Raw genomic sequence first — 18,586 nt, forward strand, 5'->3', positions numbered from 1 at the left:
AAAAGGGTCAAATCACAGGAAAAATAGCAAACAGCTTGTTTCCTCGCAGATGGAACGAAGAAAGGAACAGGGACTCTCAGGTGATGCAGGGCTATCAGGGTTCGTAGGGTTCATGCACTGTAGATCTCACGGATTCTCCTCTTGGGCGCAATGCTGTATCTGTGCAACACTCTGAATTTAACCTCTCTCAGCCAAAGTTAGATTTCTTTGTGAAATACACTGAATTTCACCATTTTCTTGCATCACCCAATAGGTGTAACCAGGACCTTCAGCAGAAACCACCCCTCGGACAGGTTTTGCCTCTCCTGAAGGAGAAAATACCCAAACAGTTTTGCCTAACAGATTCTTCTCTCTGATAACAGGAACTCTATCACCTTCCTCCTTTTGTAACAAGTCTGATTGATAAGTTTGCAAGCATCCAGTGCTCACCTCTACCATAGTCAGCACATATTGCTTACCAGATCGAGAATGAGGTAGAGTGATGTAGTCAATCTGCCAGGCTTCACCATACCTGTACTTGGACCATTGGTCACCATACCATAAGGGCTTGATTCGCTTTGCCTGCTTAATAGCAGCACAAATGTCACAGTCATGGATGACTTGCATGATAGCATCCATGGAAATGTCAATGGATCTGTCACGAGCCCATTGGTAGGTTGCATCTCTGCCTTGATCTCCTGACGAGTCATGGGCCCACTGAGCTAAGAACAGATTCCAGTCAAAACCACCGCTCCAGGTGAAAGGAAACCTAGGGCTGCATTCCTCTGCTATGGGAATAGAGAAGAAAGCATTAGCAATGTCTATGGTAGCATATCATTTGGCCTCCTTGGATTCCAGCTCATACTGGAGTTCCATCATGTCTGGTACAGCTGCACTCATGGGCAGACTAACTTCATTCAAGGCACGGAAATCAACTGTCAGACGCCACTCTCCATTCTGCTTTCTCACAGGCCAGATTGGACTGTTGAAAGGTGAATGAGTTTTGCTGATGACTTCCTGACTTTCCAACTGACGAATCAAGTTTTGATTGGGCACCAAAGAGTCAGAGTTGGCTCTGTATTGTCTGTGGTACACAGTTTGAGAAGCAACCGACAACTTCACATCCTCTATCTCATGATGTCCCACAACTGCAGATTCATCTGAAAGCTCAGGTCTAATGGACAACTTCAATTTTCCTCCATCAATTTCTACAGTTGCTATTCCAAAAGCCCATTTGTAAACCTTAGGGTCTTTAAAACGCCCTTCTTTCAGAAAATCAATTCCAAAAATACAAGGTGCATTAGGTCCTGTTACAATAGTATGTTTCTTCCACTGTTTCCCAGTTAAACTTATATCAACCTCTATCTTAAACAACTCTTGAGATCCACCAGTGACTCCCTGAATAGTTATAGATTCTCCCCCTTGATAATTTGATGGTATTATGGTGCACTGAGCTCCTGTGTCAACCAAGGCCCTGTACTTCTGAAATTTTGAAGTGCCAGGCCACTGGATGTACACATCCCAATAGATTCTGTTATCTCCATTATCCCTTACCTCCCCCTGGTGGAAGGCAGGGCACCCCTAATTGTGGGGATTACATCCACATGTACAGCTGGCACAATGTACAGCACCAGAATTAGAATCACTGTTGGAGCAATTAGAGTTGTTCTGGGAAACTGAGGAAGTGACAGCTACCCTTCTGGTACTGTTAACTGGGAATCTGCCACTCTGCATCTCCTGTAACCTCCTGAAAAGATCAGAAGTGTATTGACCATCCCATCTGTTCATGTTCTCACCAAACTGATCACGAAGAGTTATCCAGATACTGCCACGTGATTGCCTCTGCTGTCTGTTTTGGTTTGACCTGTTCTGGAATGGCCTTCTTGGAGGACGTCTGTTCCTGACAACTGAAACTTGTATCCATCTGGAGGAAGAGGAATCAGAATCATCCCCCTTCATCAAGTTGGATATGGAGGTTTTAAATTCCTCCTTCAGCTCTTTCATGCAATTCTCAATCTTTCCAGACAGAGTTTCAGTGGCTGAAACCAAAGAAGTACGTGCAAGACTATCCTCCAATTGCCTCATTTGGTCAGTGAAATGGCCAACAGTAGGACGCACTCCACCATAATTTCTTGCCACAATTCTGCTTGCCAGAATAGTATCATAATTAGGAGGAGCAAGTTTAATGAGCTTTTTGGCAAGGCCTGTTCCAATGGGAATTTCATCAGGATTCAATGTCTTATGATCTCCATACATCACTTCTCTCACAGCAAACTCTCTCAGATGCTTGATTCCCTCATCTATTGTGGTCCAAGGCTTAGGGTTCCATGGTAAATCATCTCTGCCAGGGTACCTCAGCAGGACTGCCAGTAAGAGGTGTGCCCACAGAGAAACTTTACTAATGCGCTTGCCTAGATGCCTGTCTATGCCTGTATCTTTCGAGAGCGTACCCAACTGGGAGGCTGACCAATGCTGGGGCTCCCATATCAAAACACCTGGCTAGCCAAGACAGGACTGGCTCAGTATCTCCTCTGATGTAATCCTTCCTCACATGTCTAATTTCCTGTCTGGGTGCATTAGCTGACTGTATGTCATCCTCATCATCATCATCATCATCATCATCATCCTGACCTCGCTGTCCCTATAGTCCTGCTGTAATCCTCCATGCAATTTCCTGGAGTTCAGAGGCACTTCCAGCAGTTGCAAATTTACCAGGGTCCACATCCTGACCTACATCTCCATCATCCATGTGTGGTCTCAGGAGGTCTGCCAGAGTTTTAAGGCTAACCTTCTCTTCCTCACCAGAAGGATCTTTCTTAACAGAGGGACCCTGAGCAGAAAGACCCTCACCTCCTTCTGCACCATCTGCACCATCTCCTGCAGCATCTGCACCTTCTCCTGCAGCTCCTTTGTGCTTTCTGGTAATAGTGGCAACCAAATTCACTGGGCTAGCTTTCACATTCGCAGCAGTGTTGGCAGGACCAGAGGAATTCTGTGCAGGGTCAGCAGGTGCAGAGGGAATCTGTGCAGGGTTGGCAGGTGCAGAGGGATTCTGTACAGAATTCGTAGGAACAGAATGATTCTGTGCAGTCAGCAGGGACGCTTTGAGACCCTGCAGCCGCTGCTGCGTCCATCTCAACAGCAGAGGGAGGAGGAGGAGACTGTGCCTTGGTAATGGTGCCTGCCTGAGTAGTCACGGCTGTTATCTCAGATTCTGGCACATTTCCTGGACCTTCTGGCACAGATCCCAGATCCCGCAGCTACTGCTGCTGGCTCTGAGTCAAGGCAGCTTTCTCACAAGCCTTTTCTTCCCCACACTTAACTGTGATCTCCTGGACACTGTAATCAGAATCAGAACCTAATTCCGAATCTCTCTGAGCTTTTCTGTATTTCCTCTTATGTCTACACAGGCTGCAAGAGCAAGTAGCCCTATGTCTTTCTTGATACAGTGCTACCAGCAGCCATATGACTACTACAACAAGCACCAGATTCAAGATTAGCATAAAAATCAATTTAGAGTTCCATTGGTTCACATAATCCTCTGAAGAGGAATAGCAAACTCAAATGCTTCTGCTGTCAGATTTATAGTTGAGTTACCGTATCTCCCTAGCCCGATAAGACCACAACAGAATTCAACAACATTTAGTAACTTGTTCTTAGCCCAAAGGAACGACTTATATGCCACATATCTCACAATCTTGTCTGTCATGGAGGAAATGGCCCATTTGTAGATCACCAGGGTCAGACAAGAATAAATAAAATGCCAAACAAACCAAAACAGCTTCATTTTGCTTCCTAATCTGAGCAGAAATCAATCATACAAGCAATCACCCCACATTGGGTGTCAAAAATAAAAATGTGTCAGTGTGAGCTGAAATTCCCTGCACACCAACAATAACCAGGCTAGCTCAGTCTGGAAGCAAATGAAAGCTGTATTTACAAGCAGAATCTACAATCTATGATGAAATGCAATGAATATGTACAAATATACAAAATTCACAACATTTACAAATATATACAAACAACAGAAAAGCACAACCAAGCTCCCTTTGCTTCCCCCCAAAGGGGACCTTTCCCAACAGGCCTCTCTCCCAGGGGCCTCCTCCCCCAGACCCCCCTGGCAGAAAGGAAAGTTAGCTAAAGCAGAAAGTTGTTAACTTAGCTCGCCAAGGTCAGTGTGTTATCTTCAGCCAGAAGAGAAGAAGAAACAGCAACCAGACAGCCCAGCAAGGAAGCCCTGACTGCAGAGTGCCCCCCTTTGTTTTGAGTAATAGTTCTTAAGCATGTCTATCTATCCAATGGAACTGTTTAGAACAATCATTATTTTGCTTTCTTACACCCAATAGTGACTTATTTACACTCTTTCACTTTCTCTGCTTGAACTTTGAGAAGAAAATTAAAGAGACAGTTTCAAACCATCACAAAGCCCTTGCCAGAAGTAGCGAACTGACAGAAGCAGAAGCCCCTAGCAGCCTTAACTAAAGATCCCTATCCAAAGTTCCTTGAGAAGCCCTAAACCAAGCCGTTCCTACCTAAGTCCCTAACCCAAGATAACTCATTCAGAGTGGCTGTTTTTTTATACCCTTTGTTTTCAATCCCTTTACCAGTAAATTACAACCACATATATAAGCAAAAATCTTTTCCCAATAAGAGGTGCCAGCATGTCAAGGAGGTGGCTTCTGCAGCATGTTCCAATCAAAGTTCTTGGCTCACGTGGAATGTTATTGTTTTGCTCTACACAGTGTGCTAAGGAATTGGTCAGATAAGGAATCATGCACTCTGCACGCATCCAGCAGCTGCCTTCAAAACAGTGGCTGCAACACCATTATCCCTTTTTATCCTTCAAATCCCAATATTAAGGATATAAAGTTACACTCACAATCAATGATCTGGACAAGGAGATTGTGAGCAGCCTCAGTAAGTTTGCAGATGATGCTAAATTGGGTGGGAGTGTTGATCTGCTTGAGAGTAGGAAGGCTCTGCAGAGCCAGGTTGGATCTGTGGTCTGAGATCACTTGTTAAGCCTCATTCAAGGCCAAGTGCTGGGTCCTACATTTGGGTCACAACAACCCCATGCAATGCTCCAGGCTTGGGGCAGAGTGGCTGGAAAGCTGCCTGGCAGAGTAAGACCTAGAGGTGTTGATTGACAGCTGTCTCAAGATGAGCTAGCACTGTGCTCAGTTTGCCAAGAAGGTCAATGGCATCCTGGCCTGTATCAGGAATAGTGTGACCAGCAGGAGTAACGAAATGATTATCCCCCTGTACTGGGCACTGGTGAGGCCATTTCCCACAGCATCCCCCTGGAGAAACTGGCTGCTTATGGCTGATCCTCACCAGACCTTTTCTCCAGACAGTACAATTAACAGAAACAGCACAAAACCCTCCTGGCCAAAGCCAGGAAAGCTGCCCCCCTGCCTCCCCCTTCCCTGCCTTCCTCAGACCCCCCTGGCAGAAGGAAGAAAAGACAAGAAGCAGAGAGGTGGTTAGTACTTAGCTTTCAAGGTCAGTATGCGAGTATGTTATCTTCGAAGCTAAGCGCAGAACTTTGTTAGACTGCCCAGCAGAGAAACACCAGACAGACTGACTTTGTTTTGAGTACTGTCTCTTAAACATTTCTATCTCCCCAATGGAAGTGTTTAGAATAATCATTATTTTGCTTTCTTACACCCAATTGTGGTTTATTTACATTCTTTTACTTTTCTGCTCGAACTCTGTGAAAAGAAATTAAAGGTATAGCCTTAAAACCATCACACCAGGGCTCAGTATTGAGGCCAGTTTAGTATCTTTAGCAATGATCTGGACCAGGCAATAGTCTTTTAACAACAGTTCCAATGAAGTACCATGAGGACTTGCTAGCAGACATAGGACAGTTGGTGGCTTATTTTCATTTCTGGCTATATTTATTGTGCTTAAAACACAGAAAAAGGAGAAAAAAAAGAGGAAGGAGAAAAACCCCACCCCTCTAGAAATTGTGCGTATCTCATGTGAATATCTAATTTGATTTCTGTACATATGGAATGGACTACAATTTAGATTTGGGAGCAGAGCTCCCTCTTCACTGTTTGGTTGCAACAGCTAGTAACAAGGATGGATATAATAGAGGCAAAATTTTATTTCAGAAACCAGTGGAATAGTGGATTTTATTCTGTTAAGAATATAGATATTTTTATTCTACGAGAGCCACTTTTGCATTGAGCATTGAATACTCAAGTGGTTTTAAGTTGTTCATCCATTTATATTGTCATTACTTACTTGTCTACTAACTGTTATGGATTAAACTCATGATCTACTTGTTTCTCTGGTGTCTAAAATACACTGCAGTGTGCAATATCACATGTCCAAGTCTGATGCTGCTGGTAAAATGAATGCTGTAACATGTAAAATATCTAAAAGATATCATTATATTGTTTTGACAGATTGGCAAAATGAGATATGTCAGTGTTCGTGACTTTAAAGGGAAAGTTTTAATTGATATTAGAGAATATTGGATCGATCAAGAAGGTGAAATGAAGCCTGGCAGAAAAGGTATTGTTATGCTATTGTCATGTTATTTCGTGTTAAAATATTGTCTGCAGTTTGCTGGAGAACCTTGTGTATCTGATTTTTATAGTTTGTTATTGTATTTTTTTAAAATATAATTTATATTTTAACAAATTATTAGTTTTGTCTGTAGATTATACACCAAAACAAAGTGATTTCATTGGCCTGAATCTGTTTTCCTAAATGGATCCCCCATGATTTACAGAAAACAAGGCATCAAATACAGGGAAATTTGATATGGGAATTATATACATAGCCATACATTTTCCCATTGATTAACTTAATCAATTGATTTTCTTGCCTTAATTACAGTTTGATTTCTTATTTCAAAAGTAAACAAAGAGATGTAAGTTATTAATTTGTAATATGACATTCATTTCTGTAAAACAATGATGATCTTTAAAACAGTTATGATCTTCAATTTCTATAAAATATTAGCTTAAAATAATGAAAATATTTATTGTGACTAATTTTGTAAAAAATATTTCAAGATTTTAGTTCAGGTGAAAATATCTCAAGTATGCAAGCTTTGGTGCTGTGTTTTTAAATGTCAACACAGCATAAGCCATTGTGCCTTTAATTGCTATTCCCATAACTACTTTTTATGGCATGCCTTCATTGAACCATTTTCAGAAAATCACCTTCAAGATAGGGATGCAAGGATAGTTGCAGTAGTACTGCTTTCCATAATGTCATGTTGCTTCTGTTAGAAAAGCTTACTTTTAATCATTTTTCATATTGTGCCAAGAAAAGAGGTAAGTATCAAACATCCTGTCCTGGAGATTGAAAACATTTAATGTAGAATCAGCATAAAGTTTATTACATTTTTCTAGTGTGTCCAGGAGCAAATACATGTTTGGAAAGCTTGAGAAATGTTTTCAATAGCTCTTGAATAACCACTGAGAATAGGTTTGTATGAACAGATGTACCAGTATTGTACAGGAAAATTTCTAAGGACTTCAAGCTGCTGTGTTTTGAGGTGGAATTAAAAAGAATATGCAGTTTGAGTGGTAAACTACAATGAAAATTGATGGGTATGCCAAGTGACAAAAATTACATGATGTAGATAGAAATGTTTATCTATGTGGCAAAAAGATCTAAATTTTATTAGGGTGAAATTAATAATGATCTGATACAGTATGTGAGTCTAATGTTCCATTGAGGCACTTATAAGCCCCTTATCTAGCTATCCTAAAACCAGTATGAACAGTTGAAATTGTGTAATAAAGTAAATTTTTTAAAATCCAGTAGTTTAGAATTGTTGTGTCAGTTTGTTTCCAACAGCAGGTGTGAACTACAGGTTGTTCATAGAATCATGGAATTGTTTTGGCAGGAAAAGGCCTTTAAGATCATTGAGTCCAGCCATTATCTGATTCTACCCAGGGTGGTGCTAAGCCATGTCCCTCAGCACCACATCTCTGCCTCTTAAACATCACCCTGAGGAGCCTGTTCCAGTGTTCTTTCACTGAAGAAGTTTCTTCTAATATCCAATCTAAACCTCCCCTGGTGCAACTTGAGGCCATTTCTTCACATCCTATCACCTGTTACTTGGAAGAAGAGACCAAACACCCACCTCACTCCAACCTCCTTTCAGGGAGTTGTAGAGAGCAATGAGGTCTCCCCTCAGCTTCCTCTTCTCCAGACTAAACAATCCCAGTTCCCTCAGCTGATCCTCACCAGACCTTTTCTCCAGACCTTTCACCAGCTTCATTGCTTTTCTCTGCACCCACTCCAGCACCTCAATGTCCTTGTAGTTAAGGTCCCCAAACTGAACACAATACTCAAGGTGTGGCCTCACCAGTGCTGAGTACAGGGGCACAATCACTTCCTTGGTCCTGCTGGCCACACTATACCTGATCCAGGTCAAGATGCTGGTGGCCTTCTTGGCCAACTGGGCACTCTGCTGGCTCATGTTCAGCTGGCTGTCAATCAACACCTCTAGGTCTTTCTCTGCCAGGCAGCTTTCCAGCCACTCTGACGCAAGCCTGGAGCGTTGCATGGGGTTGTTTTGACCAAAGCGCAGGACCTGGACCTTGGCCTTGTATGAGGTTTAACAACTGTCCTCAGCCCATCAATCCAGCCTGTCTGGGTCCCTCTGCAGAGCCTTCCTACCCTCAAGCAGATCAACACTCCCACCCAATTTAGTGTCATCTGCAAACTTCCTGAGGGTGCTCTCAATCCCCTCATCCAGATCATTGATAAAGATATTAAAGAGAACTGGCCCCAGTACTGAGCCCTGGGGAACACCACTAGTGAATGACTGCCAGCTGGATTTAACTTCATTCCTCACCACTCTTTGGGTCTGGCCATTCATCCAGCTTTTTACCCAGTGGAGTGTTCATCCATCCAAGCCATGAACAGCCAGTTTCTCCAGGAGGATGCTGTGGGAAACAATGTCAGAGGCTTTACTAAAGTCCAGGTAAACAACATCCAAAGCCTTTCCCTCATCCACTAAGCAGGTGACCATGTTGTAGAAGGAGATCAGGTTCATCAAGTAGGACCTGCCCTTCATGAACCCATGCTGACTGGGTCTGATCACCTGGTTGCCCTGCACATGCTGCATAATGGCACTCAAGATGACCTGCTCCACGACCTTCACCAACACCAAGGTCAGACTGGCAGGTCTGTAGTTTCCTGGGTCCTCCTTCCAGGCCTTCCTGTAGATGGGTGTCACAGTTGCCAATTTTCAGTCAAGTGGAACCTCCCCACTTAGCCAGGACTGCTGGTAAATGATGGAAAGTGGCTTGGTGAGCACTTCTGACAGCTCCCTCAGTAGCCTCAGGTGTAACCCATCCAGCCGCAGAGACTTGTGTGTGTCTTAAGTGGTGCAGCAGGTCACTGACCATCTCCTTTTGGACTATAGGGCCTTCATTCTGCTCCCCATCCCTCTTTTCCAGCTCAGGGGGATGGGTACCCAGTGAACAACTACTCTTACTACTAAAGACTGAGGCAAAGAAGGCATTGAGTTCCTCAGCCTTTTCCTCATCCTTGACCACTATGTTCCCCCTGCATCCAACAAAGGACAGAGATTCTCCTCAGTCCTCTTTTTGTTGCTAATGTATTTGTAGAAGCATTTCCTGTTCTCTTTAACAGCTGAAGCCAGATTAGTTTCCAGTTGGGCTTGGGCCCTTCTAATTTTCTCCCTGCACAGCCTCATGACATCCTTGTAGTCCTCCCAAGTGGCCTGCCCCTTCTTCCAACAACCACAGACTCTCCTTTTCTCTCTAAGCAGCAACCAGACCTCTCTGTTCAGCTAGGCCCCTTCTTCCCCACCAACTCTTCTTTTGGCACATGGGGTCAGCTTGTTCCTGTACCTTTAAGAAGTCCCTATTGAGCAGCGTCCAGCTGTAACAGTTTAAACTGCCTGTTTCCCTACAACACAGAAGTGAGGGAAAGTAACACACAAAAAAAAGCCCTCTGGGTTGAGATAAAGAGTTGAGATAAAAAGAGTTTAATATAAATGAGATAACATAATGCACAATTACCTTAGACTATTTACAGAAAAAAAGCACATCAAAATGCAGAACTCAGCAGCAAGCAGAAGCCAGCAAGATAAACCCTAAACCAGTGAGCTACCCCCCCCATCTCTCCCTGTCACACCATTGTCCCAGTGGAAGAGACCAACACCCAAACCCAGAACCTGAAAGCAGCAACCAGAACAGGAAATCCCTCATGTTACAATCTGAACTTCAAGTCCTGTGATACTTTGTTCCAGCCAGCACTTTTTGAATAACAGCAGCAGATTTCAACTCAACCAATGACACCAGCCTTCCTGGACTTCTTGGCCCTTCAGGACCTGCCTCCCAAGGGACTCTGTCCACCAGGCTCCCAAACAGGTCAAAGTTTGCTCACTGAAAGTCCCAGGTGGCAATTCTGCTGACCCCCCTCTTTACTTCTCCAACAACTGACAACTCTACCATTTTGTGATCACTGTGCTCAATGTGGCCTCCAGTCATTACATCTCCCACCAGTCCTTCTCTGTTCACAAACAGCAGGTCCAGGAGGGCACCTCCCATAGTTGGCTCCCTCAACCAGATGTGTCAGGAAGTTCTCCTCCACACACTCTAAGAACCTCTGGGACTGCTCCCTCTCTGCTGTGTTGAATTTCCAGAAGACATCAGAGAAGTTGAAGCTCCCCAGAAGAACAAGAGAATTCTGCCAGATGCCTAAAGAATATTTTATCAGTCTCTTCATCCTCATTGGGTGGTCTAGACCAGACTCCCACCAGGATATCTGCCTTGTTGGCCTTCCCCCTGATTCTTACCCATAAACACTGAACTCTGTCATCAGTATCATTAACCTCAATACAATCAAAACACTCCCTGACATACTGGGACACCCCACCACCTCTCCTTCCTTGCCTGTCCCTTCTGAAGAGTTTGTAGCCATTGACTGTGGCACTCCAGTGGTGTGAGACATCCCACCATGTTTCTGTGATAGCCACTATATCATAGTTTTCCTTCTGCACAATGGCTTCCATCTCCTCCTGTTTGTTTCCCATGCTGTGTGCATTAGTGTAAATGCACTTTAGTTGGTCTAAAGGTCTTGCCACCTTTTTGCAGGGAGAAGTCCTAATACCTACCTGACTGTTCTCAGGTGCTCTCATGGTTACTAACCCATCGATAACCCTTGTGTGTTTGCTGCCACATAGGTCTCCTTTCTCTACCTACCACCTTGCCAGCACCCTATCCTTCAAACACCAGTGTGCTGCCCTCAGGCTTATTTCTAGCAGCCTGGTTTTTGTGACCTTCCTCCTTCCAATCCAGTTTCAAGCTCTTTCAATGAGCCCTGCGAGCTCCTGGGCTAGGATACTTTTCCCACTCTGAGACAGGTGTATCCCATCTGTTGCCAGCAGGCCTGGTGTCCTGTAAATCAATTCATGACTAAAGAATCCAAAGTCTTCCTGGAGACACCAGGCTTGGAGCCAGGCATTGATCTCCTCTGTTTTCCTGTTTATTCCCTCATCACTCTGCAACTGGGGAGATAGAGGTGGACACTACTTGTGTTCCCAATCCCTTAACCAGTCATCCCCAGGCCCTGAAGTCTCTCTTCATTGCCCTTGGACTTCTTGTTGCTACCTGAAAGATTAGCAGTGGATAGTAGTCTTTGTGCCATACTAGGGAAGGAAGCTTTCTCCTCACATCACTAAAATTCAGGCCTCAAGGAGGCAGTAGACCTCCCTAAGGCATGGGTCCACTCTGCATATTGGGCCTTCCACTCCCTTCAGAAATGAGTCATCTGTGACAATAACCCATTTTTTATTTTCGGGCATCTTGATGACATTTGGTCCCTAATAATGGTTAGCACACTGACCTGTTTTAAAAAAAAAAAACATGCCATCTATAGACTGGTGGAAAATGGAATAGCTCTGTGCGTATTGCTCTGGTAAGACAGTGATGATTAAAAAAAAATAATTATGAGCCCAAAAAATGGAATTCAAAGTTTTGGCTGTTTTCAGATCCTACTCCACCTACAGGGAGAAAGAAACGAAGGAAGCCTGATCACTGAGGGGGGAGAGTGGGGGTAAATAGTTGAAGAGCCGTACTGGAGAGAATATGAGAGGTAGGCCTGGGAGTCTGTACTCGCATAGAGTTGTCATAGAGGAAGAATAAGGAGAGTAAAGGAAAAAGGAAATATTTGCCTGGACTTGAACTTGAGGAAGTACAAATTTAGAGCTGAAGAGATGGGTTGTGGGGCACTGAATAATTATTGATTGAATGTCACTAGAAGTACAGTGAACTTGAAGTGAAAAAATAACTTCTGTGTTGGTTTGTGAGTGCTAGGGAGTGGAATAGTCTCTCCAAAATGTTACTTATAGTATATGTTATTCACAGTGCTTTAGGAAACTAAGAATTATGATACTTCAAAAGTGCATAGTTAAGATCACAGAGGTATGGCTTTTAGGAGCCAAGATTTCTTTTGTTCTGGCTTAAACTGAAGTGTTCCAAATGAGGAGGCCTTCATGGATGAACGAGGAGCTCCTGGACAAGCTCAAACAAAAAGGAAGCCTACAGAGGGTGGAAGCAAGGACAGGTGGCCTGGGAAGAATACAGAAAAACTGTCTGAGCAGGCCAGGGACGTCAAGCACAAGAAAACCTTTTATAGGTATATTGGTAATAAAAGGAAGACTAGGGAAAACGTGGGACCTCTCTGGAAGGAAACAGGAGACCTGGTTACCCAAGACATGGAGAAGACTGAGGTACTCAAGGACTTTTTTATCTCAGTCTTCACCAGCAATTGCTCCAGCCACACCACCCAAATCACGGAAGGCAAAGGCAGGGACTGCAAAAATGAAGGACTGCCCACTGTAGGAGAAGATCAGACCATCTAAGGAACCTGAAGGTGCACAACTCCATGAGCCCTGATGAGATGCATCCACGACTCCTGAGGGAACTGGTGGATGAAGTTGCTAAGCCACTATCCATCATATTTGAGAAGTTGTGGCAGTCTGGGAAAGTTCCCACTGACTGGAAATAGGGAAACATCACTTCCATTTTTAAAAAAGGAAAAAAGAAGAGATGGGGAACTACAGGCTACCTCAGTTTCACCTCTGTGCCTGACAAGATCATGGAGCAGATCCTCCTGGAAACTGCGCTAGGGCACATGGAAAATAAGGAGGTGATTTGCAACAGCCAACATGGCTTCACTAAGAGTAAATCATACCTGACAAATTTGGTGGCCTTCTATGACGGGGTTACAGCATTGTTGGATGAAGAAGGAGCAACTGATGTCATCTACCTGGACTTGTGCAAAGCATTCAACACTGTCCCACATGACATCCTTGTCTCTAAATTGGAGAGACGTGGATTTGATGGGTGGACCACTCGATGGATAAGGAATTTGCTGGATGGTTGCACTGACATAGGTGCAGTCAACAGCTCAATGTCCAAGTGGAGAGTAGTGACGAGGTGTCCCTCAGGAGTCGGTACCGGGACCAGTGCCATTTAACATCTTTGTCAGTGATATGGACAGTGGGACTGAGGCACCCTCAGGAAGTTTGTGGATGACACCAAGAGGTGTGGTCTGGTTGACACACTGGAAGGAAGGGATGCCATCCAGAAGGACCTGGACAGGCTTGAGAGGTGGGCCCATGTGAACATCATGAAGTTCAACAAGGCCAAGTGCAAGGTCCTACACCTGGGTTGGGGCAATCCCCAGTATCAATACAGGTTAGATGGTAAGTGGACTGAGAGCAGTCCTGCAGAGAAGGACTTGGGGGAGTTGGTGGATGAAAAGCTCAATATCACCCAGCAATGTGCACTTGCAGCCCAGAAAGCCAACCGTGTCCTGGTCTGCATAAAAAGAAGTGTGACCAGCAGGATGAACGAGGTGATCCTGCCTCTCTACTTTACTCTTGTGAGACCCCACCTGGAGCACTATGTCCAGTTCTGGTGCCCCTGACACAAGAAGGACATGGAACTGTCAGAGTGGGTCCAGAGGGGACCAGGAAGGTGATAAGAGGGCTGGAACACCTCCCCTATGGGGACAAGCTGAGAGCGTTGGGGTTGTTCAGCCTGGAGAAGAGAAGACTCCCAGGAGACCTTAGAGTAGCCTTCTAGTACCTGAAGGGGGCTACAGAAAAGCTGGGGAGGGACTTTTTACAAGGGCTTGTAGTGATCTGGGGAAGAATAACACCAAGCACCAGTACAGAATAGGAGTTGTTCTGCTGGAAAGCAGCTCTGTGGAGAAAGACCTTGGAGTCCTAGTGAGCAGCAAGCTATCCATGGGACAGCAATGTGCCCTTGTGGCCAAGAGGGCCAATAGCATCCTGGGGTGCATCAAGAAAAGTGTGTCCAGCAGGTCTAGGGAGGTTCTCCTCCCCCTCTACTCTGCCCTGGTGAGACCACACCTGGAATACTGTGTCCAGTTTTGGGCTCCCCAATTCAAGAGAGACGGGGATCTGATGGAGCGAGTCCAACAGACAGCTACGAGGATGATTGCGGAACTTGACCATCTCTCCTGTGAAGAAAGGCGGCTGAGAGCATTGGGCATTTTTAGTCTTGAGAGGAAAAGGCTGAGAGGGGATCTTATCAACGTCTGAGGGGTCAGTGGTAAGATGAAGGTGCCAGTCTCTTTTTGGTGGTGCCCAGTGAAAGGACAAGGAACAGATGGTACAATCTAGAACACAGTTTTCCTTCCAGGAAAACTGCTGCTCCAGTTTCCAGTGCAGAGCCCCTCAGATGCATAGATGGGCTTCAGATCCTTATTTACAAGACATGAGTAACCATGATGAGGGTCTAGTCCATGTGAGCTGCTTGGACCCATATGTTGATGACAAATACTCTGTTTGTAATTGGAGGGGCCCTGCCTCCAGACAGGTGAAAGAGAGAGACAACACTTTATTGGACTGTGTGGGTTTGATGGCCTGGCATGTCAGTACCACAGGAATATAAGTCTTCGGTGGAAACTGGTGCACAATACACTGTGATGCCATCAAACTACAGAGGGATAGAATCCATTTTTATTTCTGGAGTGACAGAGGCATTGCAGGAACTGACCGCAGTAGAAGCTGGAATAAGTCTGACTGGACACGAGTGGCAAAAGCACCATATTGTGACTGGCCCAGATGCCCCACTCATTTTTGGGGTAGATTATCTTGAGAGGACATTTCAAGGACCCAAAGGGGTATTGGTGGGCATCTAGCATAGCAGCAGGGAAGACAGAGCCAGATCCCGATAAATGCGATTAACCAAATAGCAGCTATGGCTCCACTGACTAACAAAAAGGCTACATGAGTTTTCTTACATGTCCTGGGTTTATGGCAAATATATGTTCCAGACCACAGTCAGATTGTAAGTCATCTCTGTGAAATGATTTGAAAGAAGAATGCTTTTAAATTGGGTCCTGAGCAACCACAGGCCTTTGAAGAAGTAAAACAAAAGATTGTTCATGCAGCAGCCCTTGGGTTAGTCCAGCAGGTCACAGTGCAAGTAATGTGTTCTACACCGCAGCTGGGGAGACTGGCCCTACTTGGAGCCTCTGGCAAAAGGCACCAGGGGAGACTTGAGGTTGACCCCTAGGCTTTTGGGAATCAAGCATATAGAGGATCTGGGGTCTGCTGTACTCCCACTGAAAAAGATACTGGCAGCACATGAAGGAGATTGAACTGCTTCAGAAGTAATTGGTACTGAAGCACAACTCCTCTTGGTGCTTTCATTGCCAGCGTTGAAACGCACGTTTAAAGGAGGGCTCTCTCCACAAATCATGCAACTGATGCAGTGTGGGGTAAGTGGGTTGCATTGATCACTCAGCGGGCTCAAACAGGACACGTAAATATGCCTTGTTTACTGATGGACCTTGCCATATTTTATGAAAACTACATAGCTGGAAAGCTGCTACTGGTCCATGGTGATGAGGTCTCCCCTCAGCCTTCTCTTCTCAAGGCTGAATAAACCCAGCTCTTCAGCCTTTCCTCACATGGCAGGGCTTCCAGTCCTCTGATCATTCTCGTAGCCCTTGTCTGGACACTTTCCAGCCCGTCCACCTCCTTCTTGTGCAGCTGAGACCAAAACTGCACACAGTGCTCCAGGTGTGGTCTGGCCATCGCTGAGTATTGTGGGACAATGACTTCATCTCTGCTGGTAATGCCCTTGGTGATGCAACCCAGCATCCTGTTGGCTTTCTTTGCTGCTGCAGCACACACTGTTCACCCATGCTGAGCTTGTTATCCACCAAGACCCCCAGGTCCCTCTCCACAGGGCTGCTCTCCAGCCAGATGGATCCCAGTCTGAGCTGCACTCCTGGGTCCTGTGGTCCTGTATTCCCAGGTGCAAGAGCCTACACTTATCCCCATTGAACTTCATAAGGTTCTTGCTAGCCCACTCCTTAAGCCTGTTCAGGTCTTCCTGGAGGGTGCCTCTCCCTTCCAGAGTGTCAACCTCCCCACTCATCTTGGTGTCATCTGCAAACTTCATCAGGGCACTCTTGATCCCAACATCCAGATCACTTATGAAGATATTAAGCAGAGTTGGACCTAATTCGATGCCTGGGGGACCCCACTTGTGAATGGCTGCCAGGTTGAGAAGGAACCATCGACTCTCACCCTCTGGGTAGGGCCTGTCAGCCAGTTCCCCACCCACTGCACAGACCACCTGTCTAGGCCATAACATATCAGTTTCTCTAGGAGGAACCTGTGGGGGACCACGTCAAAAGCCTTGGAAAGTTCAGGTAGACAATGTCCACTGCTCGCCCTGCACCGACTGAGCGAGTTACTTTGTTGGAGAAGGCAATCAGGTTTGTCAAGCACAATTTGCCCCTGGTGAATCTGTATTGGCTCTGCCCAATCACATGCTTCAGTTGACTTGTGACAGTCCTCTGGAGGATTTGTTCCATAACTTTCCTAGGTACTGAAGTGAGGCTAATGGGTCTATTATTACCTGGGTCCTTCTTGAAACCCTTCTTATAGATGGAGGTGACATTAGCCTTTTTCCAGTCTTCAGGGATGTCTCCTGATCCCCATGACTTCTCATAGATTATGGAGAGTGGCCTTGCAACAACATCGGACAGCTCTCTCAGCACCCTCAGGTGGATGGCATCCAGGCCCATCAACTTGTACAGGTCAATCTCCTGTAATAACTTCACTGAAGGCGGAAAACAATTGGCAATGCAGAGGCAAACCTGATTAGGCTGCCCCACTTGTGGCAAGATGTTGCTGCCTGACTAGAAATGCTAGATCTCAAGGTATACCACGTAAATGTCCAGATATCCAAAAGTTGGTCCAATGAGGAACATCAAAACCACCAGCAGGTAGACTGCAGAGCTGCTAAGGTTAGAATGTCTCAAGTAGATGTGGATTAGTAGAATAAAGATGAATTATTTTCAGCTCAACGGTCCCTTCCAACCCCTAACATTCCATGATTCTGTGAAATTTGACTGAATTCTTCTAAGCATTCATAATTTTGATGATGCGGGTAGGATGATTGCTTGCTGCAATTCTCTGGTATTTGTTTCTACAGGTGCTTTTGAAGCTGTGGGTGGCTTTAACACTGTGGATTGTTGAGTTTGTGCAGTTTATCATCTCTGGGTGTGGGATGATGATCATCTGGAGGTCCTTTCCAACCCCTAACTGTGATTTTGTGATTCTGTGATTCTGTGATTTGATGGGGGGCAATGACCTTGAGCTGGAAGAGGGCAGATTTAGACTGGATACTAGGAAGAAATTCTTTACAGTGAGGGTGGTGAGTCACTGGAACATGCTGCACAGGGAGGTTGCAGATGCCCTCTCCCTGGAAGCGTTCAAGGCCAGGTTAGACAGGGCCTTGAGCAACCTGGTCTAGTGGCAGGGAGGCTGAGGGTTGGTCCCTTCCAACTCAAACCATTCTGCTATTCTGTGGTTGCTGCTTAAGCACTAATAGTTGTGACATAGACTTTGTTTACGAAACCAGCCTTGACAGTAATTATGCAATATCCTGCACTACAATTTTCCTTTTGTCTTTAAGTATTTATTTTTAATGCATTTCAGGTATTTCTTTAAATCCAGAACAGTGGAACCAGCTGAAGGAACAGATTTCTGATATTGATGATGCAGTAAGAAAACTGTAAATACAGAACCATACAGAATCTTTATCATTTTAGTTGTTTTAAGTGATCTTTTTACATTGGCTTTTGTTTTCTAAAATATTGTTTTCCAAGCTATTGTATATTTGGGTTCCAAAATGATCTGTAAGAGCAATACTTTTTTAATGTGCATTAAAAGTGTATTCTGAATGAGGCTATTTGTGTATGCTTTACTAAAAGGAAATGTGTTGCTTTCACCTTATGGTATAATATAAACAAATAATATGTAAAGTATCAGTGTTTATGACCTTTTGATTGAAGGTGTTTGCTGATAAGGCCACCCAATAGCTTTAGTCTTTGTTTTAGTTTCAGTTTAGTTAATTGTTAATACAAATTTGTTTTCTGGAGAGATTTCTTAAAATGTCTCTATTTAATTTTTTCCCTTTTATTTCATACTCTGTTATTGCCCTGACAGCTTTCTGCTTTAAGACTTGATACAGAGAATACCTGGTAAAATACAGTTTTGTAGATTATCTTAAATACTTTATTTGCTAATTTACCATATTTATCC

The 18,586-nt window shown here is 44.6% G+C and overlaps 1 protein-coding gene across 1 annotated transcript in view; it reads left to right on the plus strand.

The window, feature by feature from the left end:
- Positions 1–18,060, plus strand: part of LOC128979905 (activated RNA polymerase II transcriptional coactivator p15-like) — a 40,092-nt gene extending 22,032 nt beyond the window's left edge. The window contains exons 3-4 of the mRNA XM_054398303.1: positions 6,396–6,504; positions 17,981–18,060. Of these exons, the coding sequence (XP_054254278.1) occupies positions 6,396–6,504; positions 17,981–18,060 (189 nt within the window). The remainder of the gene's footprint in view (positions 1–6,395; positions 6,505–17,980) is intronic.
- Positions 18,061–18,586: the final 526 nt, after the last annotated feature.

The sequence above is a fragment of the Indicator indicator genome (assembly GCF_027791375.1).
Source record: "Indicator indicator isolate 239-I01 chromosome W unlocalized genomic scaffold, UM_Iind_1.1 iindW_random_scaffold_75, whole genome shotgun sequence".
NCBI lineage: Eukaryota > Metazoa > Chordata > Aves > Piciformes > Indicatoridae > Indicator > Indicator indicator.